The sequence below is a fragment of the Falco biarmicus genome, chromosome 6 (genome assembly GCF_023638135.1).
Source record: "Falco biarmicus isolate bFalBia1 chromosome 6, bFalBia1.pri, whole genome shotgun sequence".
In the NCBI taxonomy this organism is placed as follows: domain Eukaryota; kingdom Metazoa; phylum Chordata; class Aves; order Falconiformes; family Falconidae; genus Falco; species Falco biarmicus.
Window position 1 is genome coordinate 83100275 of NC_079293.1, and position 12804 is coordinate 83113078.

The following is a 12804-nucleotide window of genomic DNA, read 5'->3' on the forward strand; positions in this document are numbered from 1 at the left end:
GTGGAACTGACATAGTGTGGGACAAAGGATTTTACATGGATGCAATATATAACACACAGACACACACGAAAGCACATGTGGTGCTCACTGTAAGGACCTGAGACATGGCAGAAGAGAGGGAGTAACACAGCAAAAGAGCATCCGTTGGATCCCTAGGGAGGAAGCGAGCCTTTCAGAGAAAAATCTTTTCATATTTGCTTGCATCATGAAACTTTTGTGCAAGAATATATCGTGGGGACTCCCTTAAGTACCTTACAAAGTTACTTACTTGATTGCTTGCTTTCTTTGATCTGATGGCAGTTCTAGGAAGCCAGTGGCCCACAAGAAATAGAGTGGTGAGTTACGCTTGAAATACAGATCAATGTCACATCCCAATGTTCAAACTTTGTGGGAAATCCCATTGTGTACAGAAGGAAGAATGGCGGTGTAAGGACCCCACAGTATTTAATAATCAGTTCTTCAGAGTGTGTACTGTGATCTGAGACCCCAAACAGCTGACCATTCTGTGCTATTTATGTATGTCTCCTGAAGGCAATTACACTGTTATTACTCTAAATTTTATTTCTAACGTCCCTTGATGAGTACCAATGGCTGACTTTGTGTTTACTTACACAGTCAATAAGGAAGAATTTATATATGATGGAAACGAGAACGTTTGATGCTATTATTGTATACTGTAATGACATTTTTAATTAATCCCAAATAAAAGCCTCTTTCTTTCCTGGTTTCAGCATCTCTCTTATGGCAATGGTAGCTTGCACGTTGATGCAGCCTTCCAGCAAACGCTCTGGAGTGTAGCACCCATCAGTTCGGGAAGTGAAGCTGCCCAAGGTGAGATTGACTCAACTTTAATTGTGGAAAGACTGATTGTACATGAAATACCTGAAAAATGACATTATTCTGCCAAGTGTGGGAGTGGGTTTCTTTTATGTAAACATTCAGTCCAATAAATAAATAAATATACAGATGTTTTGAAAACAGACGGAAAGTTATACTGAAAGTGACACTGATAGTTTTCTATATATTTTTTTCTGAATACCGAACAGTTCATTCAGTTCTCATTTTGCTAAAGGTATAACAACATTCATAACATTATTTTTTTTTTAGTGGCTTTTGGTCCTGGTTTAAAATGTTATCCCAGATTATTCTGATACATGCAGTCATACCTTTGTGTTCCTGAAACTGCGTAAAAAATAGGCAAGAGGACTAGAAGCAGGATGTGAAATCCTAGGAGTTATGACTAGGAATAGTTTTGTGGGGAACATATGACTGAGAAGTAAAATAAAAGGAGAGGAAAGACAGAAAGAGAAAGAACAACTTTCAAAATGTATTTTATGTAGGAGTTAAGAAGGTGATTTTTTAAGGTAGCTTCTGACATGAAAGGACAAGGATCCCTGAATTTATGCTGATGGTTCCACAGGGAAGTGGATCATGTTTTCCTGAAAAGTCTGTCACAATGTAAAGCCTAATGTTTTCTAGTTTTCTACAGAATAATTGTATTGAGTAGTTATTGTAACAGAACCTTAAGAAGGTTAAAGCAGCAGGTCTTTTTTTTTCTTACTCCTTGGGGTTTTTGGGTACTATTTTTTCACTAGACTGACATTTCACATCAATTCCTTTATCTGGCGTATTTTAAAACACAGTTGTGGAATGCTCTTACGGCTCTGCTTATTCAGATATCAGGGACAGCATTGCCAACAACTCCTTTTTATATACTCACTGTATTTTTAGACTATATTTAGAATCATGCTGCACAGTCAGATTCTCTGACATGGCTTCTAGTGCAATCCATTATTAAAAAATTTCTAGTGCATTGCTTAACAGTGTCCTAAACTTTATGGAGGAAATCTTTCTGTTGATGGGAGGAGAAAACCTTCTCCTCTCCAACCTGTTGCTCCTTGCTGTAAACCCCATGTGCCTCGTCAGCACTGGTGTGGCGTTCATGTTAATCGTCCCAGTCCAGTTTATTAGCTGAGACCCAGATTTGTGCTGTGCCGCATCCCTCTGGATGGTGAACTTCACTAGTGAGACCTGCCTGGCTGTTTGGGAAGCAGAAATCCACAGTGATACAGTGTCATGTTATGCCCTCGACCCCACAGGAAACCATGGGAAAATGATGTAATATGATTTTAGCAGCTGTGCGTTTCTCTGTGTATTTGCTTGTTCCTTGTTGCTTTGCCTTTCCGTTTTCACTTTTCTGAAGTATAGACATTTTCTTTGTTAAGCAGTATCTTTTCTGGAGAAGATCAGCTGGCTGATGTCAGAAAGAATCAGAGCAAAGGCCTTACTTTAGTAAAACTGACAAATGTTCCTGTATTCAAAGTTGTCTTGTAAAGGGAGAGTTAATCTGACACTTGGTGTGTAAGACCTTACTCTATATGCCTCAGTAAAACTGTAGCCAAACGGGACAAAATTACCTCAAAAGGGGAGAAGAGGATGATAAAGCTAGTTTTGTTAGTATCTGCAAAATGCTATGTCATCATCCTAAACAAAATATTAGTGTATAGAAATAACTACACTACAATACTCTTTTAATCAAAATTTCCCATTAAAAAAGGTTAGTAACTGAAACACTTCAATTAAATGAGTTAGAAGTGAAAATAATGGATAAATAGTCTGTAAAATGAACTAGGATATTGGAGGTAGGTAGTTACAAGAAAATGATTTCTGTTTACATGTATTTCTGGAAAATTGGCTTATGCAGAAGTCAGTTGTTTAAGTCAAAACAGAGCTTTAGACTCAGATCAAGTAATTCTGCTAATTCTGTACTGTGAAGCGGATGGAGGGCACTTGAAAAACAAAACAATACAAAACAAACAAAAAAACCCTGAAAAAAGCTGCTCAGGGCAGAACATCTCCAGAACTATATTGACACAGGTCTGTGAAAAAATTAATATATAATAATAAAAAAATTAATAACTACTGTTACCTGGTCATATACCTCTGTGTCAAAACCAAGAATTTAAAAATTCAATGCTAATATTTGCTACATAAGTACTAAATTGATATTGACTTAGATGATTTAAAAAAATGTATTTTGAAACATTCCCTGATGTATATTCAGGAAAAAGATTCCCTGTAGCTTCAAAATAAACCTGTGACATCTGTACAGTGTGACTGTTGGGTCTTCAACACCATTTCCCTGTACAGACCTGTCTTACTGCAAAGCATCACTTGTTAATACAGACATAACTGCAAAACATTATTCCAATAATATTTATTTTAAAAATTGTTTTTGTTATAACACTAAACCCAAGGGATTATGTTACCTCATTCAGCTTAAATGCAGAATTTGATACTAGCCAGTTCTAGCAAGAAGAGAAGGTGATATTAGGAAACGAACAAGAGTTTATGTTTAGCTTGTCAAACTGAAAAAATACCATTGAATTGCACTTAAAATCTAAGTCTTAGTATTCTTCAGTTACTAGATTATAATACAATATTTGTATTATAATATAAAATTGTATTTGTTTTTAATGTCGCATCTCTGACGCAAAAAAACTGACGCACAGAAAACTTCCAAAGACACCAAAAATTATTTTAAGGTTAACTAAATCAATCAATCAATTTTAGTTTTGTTAGTATATAAACTGGAATCCTTAACTTAAATCAAACCCAAAAGTGAATAGGTAAAATAGAAGAATCTCCCATTTTTTCTGTTGTAATCTGGGAGGGAAGTACTTGCTTCCTTGGTTCCACTAGATCAATCATTCCTGAGTTGCACTAACTCTAGAATCCCCTGTCTGTGGCTTTCGTTCTCCTGATCCACCCTTTGCTACTTGCCGACTTGAAGCTTTTCACTTGGCAATATCCAGCTGGATCCCCAGGGTACGAGATACCTCCACTTCTTCTGAATCTCTCTGTAAAGTAACATAAAATGCCATCAGGAAAAAAAAAAAAAAGAAATTGATAGTATTTATTACAGTTTGATCTATAGTTTTACATCTTGCTGTGTTCAGACAAGTGCACTTTATTTTCTCCCTTTATTCAAGGATATCTGATAGGAGGGGATGTTCTGAGGTTATTGCATGGTCACATGGATGAATGTTTGACAGTCCCTTCTGGTGAACACGGAGAAGAACAAAGAAGGTAGGTTTCCAGCTTACAATGGGATAATAAATGTTGCTGAATCAATATTAAGTGTCACTGATAGTACAGATTTTTGAAGGATATCGTAAATATTGTTGAGATGAACTTTGGACATGAGCCTCTTTACATTTTCTTTTCAGTATTGTTCAAGTCTGATTTCACTCACTATGTGTAAAAGCAGTAGTGATATTTGGTAACTTGCTCTTGTCTTGGCTAACTTAAGAACACTGCGAATGAAATCTGTTGGTTTCTTTATTGCTGGTGTTTTTTTTCTGTGATCACAAAAATTTCCTCAGGACAGGCTATGTTACCATTACTGCCCAGTCCTTCAAGGCTACTAATCTGGGTATTGAGCTCAGGTGTACCTGTCATGGTAGTCTAGAACTTAATTTATGGTTATTTTCTTGACTAAAGGAATCCTAGAATGGAAGTAGAGAAGTGATACAGCTTGGTCTGCATCTCTCAGTTAACTAATAAATGCAAATGATGAGAAGACTGGCACTGAAATTGGTGTTTCAGTGGAGTTATTACATGGGTGAATCAAAGTCCTATTTATTTGCTCTAATAAAATATACTCTAAGCTTCTTTTCAGTAGGGCAGCATCATATGATTTAATCCTACCTTCAGGTGGAAGATTGCTAAATGACAATGTTGATTTTGGAATAGTTTGTTTAATGCAGCGTATTGGGTAGCTTCATTTCCATGACAAAGAAAGTGCTGTTCATGCATTTCCAAATGAGTTTTCTGGGTTTGCAAATACAAGTGTGTTTTTTATTCTATTTGATTCTGATTGGTAAAGGTAAGAACAAGACACTGGAAGCTCTCATAATATATAGCAAAAATCTTCCAGGACTTTTAAAATATTACAGTTTTCTTATACAGCTGCTAACCAACCCTTCCTGGCTATTTTTCATTTTTTAGACAAGAGAATAATTTTTGAACACAGAAGATATTTCAAAATGCTGAGTTGTAAAATGTGGTCGTTTTGTGTTTTACTTTTAGTTACCATGTGCCAGATCCATTACAGCTTGGAGTTTATTGCTACTGTTATTATCCTCACCCTGAAAGTGACGAAAAGAGATGATAAATAAATAGGATTCAATGTTTGCCCCTACTTCGGTCTAAATCCTGCAAAATTCCTTTTAAAAATTGTAGTTACACTGTAATTGCAGATTTATAGGATAATCAAGCACTTCAGTAATGAACTTCAACACTTAAGAACACAGTAAAAATCTACCTCTCTTCAACAAGACTAACATTATATATAAATTGCAATAAAGGAACATGAAGTTGCAAGTTAAGAAAAAAAATTGTTTGATCTGCCTGTACAGGCACATGATGCTCTGTAACATGGGAAGCATAAGGTTCATTTCTTAAGCTGGAGACCAGTGCTGTAAGCAGTCCAGACCATTATTTTTTTCTGCAGTGTCTACCTTTTCCCCTATGCATCTAGTACCCCAAAGAAAGCAGAGCTAGTAGACAACAAATAGTACCTATATCTTTGTCTTTATATTTCCTGGTAGCAATACTGAGAAACATTGCTTCTCAGTGCTTCATAAAAAACAGACTTGATTTTCTGAACTTATCTTGTTGTTCAGGAGCTTTCTTTAATAAACTAACACAGAATAAAAATAAGTTGGGTTTTTTCTTTTTCATGTTTTCTTTTTCTGTGGTTCTATTTCTTTTCTGAAGTATTTTAAATTATTTTTACTAATAAACCTGGAATATACTCTATAATTACTTTTGATTTTATGGAGTTAGGTATAACCACTCTGTGCCCCACACTTTCTCCTGTTACATTATTAGTAAATCAGTTATTACTTAAAACCTCTATACTGCTATCTCTAATTAGAGGACTCTTGCCTATTCAAAATAATATCTAAAAGGATAATTGGTGGCTCCTTTCAGTTTTCAATATTCATGCAAAAATTATTTAGATGGGTGGTATTTAACTGCTGGTATAATTATTTTTAAAAATATGGGTAATTTTGTCAGGCAGAAAATTGTAAGATAAATTATTTTAGCTTTCATTTTAAGTTAACTTCCATAACTTTTGCACATAAGGCATGGTAAAGGATTATATATTTGGAGTATAATAATGTATTATCCTTTCATTGCCTTTTGAAATAGCCTGGTGATAGGTTATGGTGGTTGTGCTTGGTTTTGTTTTGTTCCAGCGTATGCCTGAGGAGCAGCTCTGCTCTGCAGAATGGCAGCGTAAAGGAACACTGAGAAGTTCCATCTCTGTTGTGACTCACTAATTCTCTATCTCATTTTAATTTTTTCTGCAAAGGCCTCCTCTTTTATGCATTTTCAAATAAACAAATGATCAGACAGTCCTAAAATAACAGTTTTATTCTAGAGTGTCACCTGGTATCTAATTCTGGGAATGAATAAATTGTTTTGAAGGGAAGGATCCTCCCAGGCAGTTTCTAAAAATAACTGCTTATTTTCTCTATTCTTAGAGCGTTGATACAGTTACATAAATTTGAGTATAAAAGTCTTCCAGAGATTACCAGAAGTCACACATTCTCAAACTGTTTATAATCTTGGGGAAGAACATTTAGCACAGGGGAAACGTGCAAAACAGTGACAATGCAGATCCCGTATTCGCGGTTACAGAACCTAACAAAGCTTCCTCCGAGGCAAGGTCATCCAAATCTGTGCTGGAAGAGCCTGGTACAGTGGCATAAATAGTCATATAAAAAGGCTGTAAAATTCTTTTCTGTCTCTCACAATTTTTTCTGAATGCATACTGTGTTTCCTTGCTTAGTTGTTGAGCTTCTGGGTCCTTCCATGTGATCCTTAAATTGTGCTACTGTGATCACTGGAAGGTAGGGTGGAATCATCGTATTTGTGGATGAGGGACTTGGGTATAGAGAGGTGAGATGTAATTGCACAGTGAGCAGTGGAAAAAAAAGCAACATTCAGGGCCAGCTTCTGGTACTGGCAAAGCAGGTGTTTGCCCAAGGTGAAAGACTGGTTAAGAGGATGATCATGTTGCCTTCCTCCAAGAACTGAGATCCAGAAAGTTCCTTTGGCCAGTAATGGATAGCCATAGTGTTGGGTCTTGCATGCAAAGCCCAGTCCGTACTGTCTTCTGGCCATGGCCCCTCAGTTCTGGGGGGAGGGGGCTGCAGACTGCTAGAGCAGTGGCTCATCCCTTGCCCCCTCCCTCCTGCAGGCAGTGGTACCCCGTTGTCTCAGTGGTACGCACCTCCTGCCCTGGCACCAGCAGATGCAGGCGTAGGATGGGGTTAGAGCACGGAGGCAAAGTGGCTGGGCTACCTGTTGCCAAGGCTGCTGTGTCTTGGTGCATTTAAATTCCCAGTGAAGATGGTATCTGGGAGAACTGGTCTGCTGCTGCTACCTAGCTGAATTTGGTAAAAATTGCTGAGAAATCGTGAGTTGTCTCTGATAATGCTACCTTTTATGTAGAGGTGCTTAGCTCTTGATGTAACACCAGTGAGGCATTATTCAAAGGTTACATCTCTGAACTACAGTTTAAGACTGCTTTGAGTATTTGTGTATTGGGAGACTCAGAGAACTGATTTAATCAACAGTTTATTGCAGTAGTAACTCAAGAAAAATAGTAAAATAGGATTTTATTGCCTGAACTATTCCCCCCCCCCTCCAAAAAAAAAAAATAAAAATCAATCTAGCTGGAATCAGAAACCTTAAAACAAGTTTTAATAATTGTAGTGGCCTGTTCACCACACAAGAGTCTCTAGGCTGGGGAGCTCCTATCCACTCAGAAATTTATTTTTCCTTGGGAAGAAGCTGTAAGTAGATTCTCCCTGAAGTTGCTAGACTTAGTTTGCTTTGCAATTAAAAAACACATTCCAGTTGGAAGCAGTGCAAATAGAGATGGTTGTGGTAGCATGTTGGTTTACTTGATATTATGCTAGAAAAAAATAGGGTTGTTTGTTTGGGGTTTTTTGTTTAAAACTACCACAAGCAGAGTGGCCGTGATCCTGGTAGTTTTCACTCACTCTGACCCAAATGAATAACAAAAAAAGGAACAGGCAAAAGATTAAGTATGTGCAGCTTCACTGGATTGAATATAATTTACTGCACATGCTAGTTAGGTACGTTGCTGATTTAAGGAAGTATTTAAAGCCTTGTGCACAGAATCCTTAAATTGTGTTTTTATTGGGTAAAATGCCTTATCTATAGCAAACTGGACCTAAATTTGCAGCGTTGTTTCTGTAGCTCTTCAATTCAAATTTCAGAAGCATTTCCAGGTAGATTAAAAAATAAATATAGGTAGAGATATACAAAAGAAGGCATTAGCGTAATCAGTTCGGTGTTCTGGTGGTTACTTAGATTCTATTTAACTTCAAAGCCAGGGGAAACTTCTACAGCAGCACAGTAGCTGTATTTATCTCGACAACTCTTCCTCCGCTCTCTGCCCACATGGTTTGTGGCCTGGTTCCCATCATGTGAGCTGACAGAAGTGGTATAGTGTTGAGTCTTCACTTGTGGATTTATAATATCGAAAGAATTAATAAAATGAATAAATTTATTCTAATTATGGTGGAAGCTGGTATTTAGAGCAGGTATACATTGAAGTGCTTCTGTGAAATTGTTTACCATTGTTTCAGTCTTTTAATTACAAAAAAATGCAAGAAATGTTCATAATAAATTGAGGTTGTGCAGCAAAGATTTAAAAAGTATTGTAAGAAACACGCTGATTTTTCCCCCATCACAGTTTCATTGGTTCACTGCCCCCCTTTTTTTACTGTTCAGTTAAGAGGAATTATTTTACATTTTTGATGTTGTTGTATTATGTGTGTCATTTTTATTTTCCTTTAAAAGTGTCAGCTAGTTATTAATACAGTACTTTATTAATACATTTAATTAATTAATACATTAATACATATTAATACAGTACAGCATAACTGTAGATGTTTTAATTGCTTTGCAGGGGTTTTATTGCGGTTTTAGGTTTTGGTGGGGTTTTTTTTTTTGTTTTGTTTTGGAAGTTCCCAATAAGTAGTGGCAGATAGCAGTGAAAATATGTAATCAAAATTATTTGGGGTTTTTTTGGGGGCTGTGGTGCTTGCTCTTTATTGTACCACTGTCATTAATATGCTTTTAGAAGTCCAGGAGTAGGACTGTGAGTATTCATAGTTCCCAGTGTAGAAGGGGGCCATGAATGTTCCTATTGCCACTAATTTGCATTTTGATTTGCAATACAATATTTTTAAGTGGTGGCTGTGGTGCAGTTTGGACCCTTCAGAAATATATTGTAACAGAAAGAAATTTCCTGTGAGAGAGAGCAAAGTGCTCCCGGCTTTTGTGAAGCGTCACCTGAGGTGGCACAGACTCCAGTTTCACAAACGATCCAGTCAGAATAGGCCTTCATGAGGGAATGTCTATGTGGAGCTTAATTTTGTCATTCAGCACTTCTGTCACTCCTGCCTTTGAGAGTTTCTTTGGGTTAAACGTATTACATTAAGGCTTTTGTGTATTATACTGAATGTTTTGTGTTAGGCTCAGAAATGTATAGACAGGGTTTTAAAGTGTTGAAAGTCAAAATCAATGTGACTTAGCCAGTCTCAGCTCCTTTTCACTTTCCTTTCCATACTGTTCTCGTTCAACAGTTAAAATGCACTCTTTCATATGGCATTATGAACTCGTGAGGTCTGTTGTATCCCAGAAAAGCTGGGATCTGGCACCTGTGAAGAATTATTTATGACTGAAATGTGAACTCAGCAAGTTTTCACCCACCACTGGTCAATAACCTTTCCCCCATGCCCAAAACAACACACAAGCCTTGAATAGAAATGGTTGTGCTTTGCTTTTATAAATTAATCTGAAAAAAATCCATCGAGCTCTTCAGTGGCTGATCTTTCAAATTAAATCTGTTGTTGGAGGGAGCGGAACAATTTCTGTAACTTGAACTTTGACATCTTATTTGGATCTGTTCATTTGCATATAATCCAGATGCGATATTGTTATTTTATTTATACCATATTTATGGCACCCCGATTCACTCCATGTTACTGAGTTGTACTCCATTATTTCATTGCTATGGAACTTGGGATTTACAGGTTCTTGAACCAATACTACTTCAGCAATATTGAATCATTGTCATTTAATGTAATTTATTTTAGCCTCAGTTGATGCCCTTTTGTAGTCAGTGGAATTTGCTGAAATGATTGCCCTCTCCCTGCTGGACAATACTTCAATACGAATATGAAGCCAGTAATGATTCTCCAGGGGTTCTGATATGTGCTAGTCTATTTTCTACCTGTGTAATTAATTCTTTATTGCAATTGGAGGTGAGAGATTCAAACACCAAGCTTTCTTTTGGATGTTTACCATCTCTGTGCCTCTACATCACCTCTGGGGAGGCTGGAGGAGGGTGCCGGGGTAAGCAGGTGGGAGCAGCACCGGTCAGTGCCCGGTGGGTGGGGATGGGGGGGTGGGTGTGGGTGTGCTGTCTGTGGTCTGTGGTGCTGCAAGTGCAGCCCCAGCACCGTGAGACCAGTGAGATGGCAGGTTCCAGCTCTAGTGACTGTTTATATTAAGGGGAATTAAATAGATTAATGACGTAGTCAGGAGAAGGATGATGTTTTAAATGTAACTTCCAGGCACAGGTCAGGCAAACAAAGACTTCGTCACACCAGCTAATTAACTAGATTAAGGTTTATAGTAAAGAACTGAAAATTCTCAAAGGCTCTGAATTCTTTATAGATATTTTCATTCAAAAGGAAAGTGGTTAATAGCCTTATTCCGTAAGTGTAGAATATGCAAATAAAATGCTTTGGAAAGAATAGGGGAAAAAAAAGTCAAGATTTAGGGTTATGGATATGGCTTAGAAGGTATAAGGTATCTTGAGCTTTCCATGGGAAGGGTAACACTCATTGTAGCTCTTGTCCTCCCTTTTTCTGCTGTTATTTGTACTTCCCTCATGCATTTACATTCCTCATAATTTCATAACAAGGTTTTTTAATGTGCACACACTGTTTGGCAAGTATTGTGCATCTTCATTGTACCTCGCAACTCAAATTTTTTTTTTTTTCCATCTTATCAATGTAAGCCTGCAGTAACCCTTTGATACTCAGAGAATTTTTGTGGTTTATTCACAATGTCATTAAAAGCAATGTTTTATTTGACCTAGTAATACCAGTCTTTGACATGGCTTACCAGTCTTAGTTTCAGGAAGGATTAAAATGTTATGAATCATACTTCCTTTTCAACACTGAACTGTTGTCAAGAGTATATAAAAAGAAATTAGGTACATCCTATCAAATAATGTTTTTATATAGAGCAAGTACTAAGGAAGTTGGTTGGAGCAATCACAGAACAGTTTACTTCTTTTATTTTATTGAAATGAATTGAAAATGAACTTTGGATTTCTTAGACAGTTAAAGACATATTTTATTAGACAATAAAAACTTATGAGATGATCAGGGTTATGAATGTATTCAGCTGCTTTGGGGCAATGGCTAGTATGCATGCTGTTACGGTAAAGGCAGAGTGACTTTTCCTTCAACGAAGAAGAGATCTTTTATTCAAAGCCACCTTTTCTTTACCATCTTCTCAGTAGAGAGGGCAGTATCTAGCTAAAGACACAAGAGCTGGCACCGTATTCTAGTGCTTTGTGGCAACTTTTTTTTTTTGTAGCATGTATCTTCTTTTTGGCCCATAAGAAGTATTGCTGCTGCATGCTCAAACCCAGTCTCTGGGCTTCCCCTTGTGCTTTCCTGTAGGGATCCCTGATCCCTAGCCCTCCAGTCCCCAGCTCCTTCTCAGTCCCCCTCCAGATTGCTGTCCTTTATTCTTTTGCTGAGGCTTTGCTGCTACTGCCTTTTTGACTGTTGTGCCTAAAGTGCTATCACTGTCTTTCTGCCTTCCCCCCCTCTGTTGCTACTGTACCCGTTCATTCATATGGAAGAGACATTCCTAGGATGCTTTTTATTTCTTCTGGGAAACAAATCACATGTTTATATTTAGAATTTCTTCTCTTCTATCTCTTCTCCATTTTCTCATCTTACATGGCCATTCCCAGACATAACTCCCCTTTGGGAGAACAGCGAAAGGAAATAATGGATGGACAGTCACATAAAAGAACACTACTTTACCCATGAGAAGCCATTCTTTTAAGTTCACAATGGGCACTTTTTTAGATGTTTAAAATTACACTGACACAACTGCTATGTGTAATCTAAAGCTAGTTTCAAAAGAGTACTCAGACTGAGAAACTGGTGACAGCTTCCAGGTTTCCACTGTGAAAAGGAACTTCATTCCTGAAAAGTAATAAGGTACCAATTTAAAAATGAAATATTCTGATTAATTTAAGCCTTTGCTTTTACCCGATTTCTCATAAATTTAATGACTTTAAAACTGCTGCAAAAAATTGTTGAATTTTTTTATTCTGCGAGTGCAGGAATACTGTGTGCATTTTGGTCAGTGAGGTTCATATTGAAATAAGCCAGGATATAATCCCAATGTTTTGACTTGAAAAAACAAACAAGCAAACAAACAAACCCAATGACAATGAAGATCAATTTCAATAAAAAATAAAATTGGCTTTGAATTTCATTCCTTTCTGTGAGAGAGATATGAGAGACTTTTACCTGTCAGCTGCTCCTAGCACCACAACCATTGCAGCAAATGACTAATACGTGGAGAAAATACTGGATATAAGGTCAAGGGGAGGATTTTGTACATGTTTATATATGCACTTGTAACTCCTTTTTAGTA

The 12804-nt window shown here is 37.1% G+C and overlaps 1 protein-coding gene across 4 annotated transcripts in view; it reads left to right on the forward strand.

The window, feature by feature from the left end:
• Nucleotides 1–12804, forward strand: part of RYR2 (ryanodine receptor 2) — a 434578-nt gene that overhangs the window by 186727 nt on the left and 235047 nt on the right. For all 4 annotated transcript variants that reach the window (XM_056344321.1, XM_056344323.1, XM_056344322.1 and 1 more), the window contains exons 7-8: nt 732–831; nt 3993–4089. In XM_056344321.1, coding sequence (XP_056200296.1) covers nt 732–831; nt 3993–4089 — 197 coding nt within the window. The remainder of the gene's footprint in view (nt 1–731; nt 832–3992; nt 4090–12804) is intronic.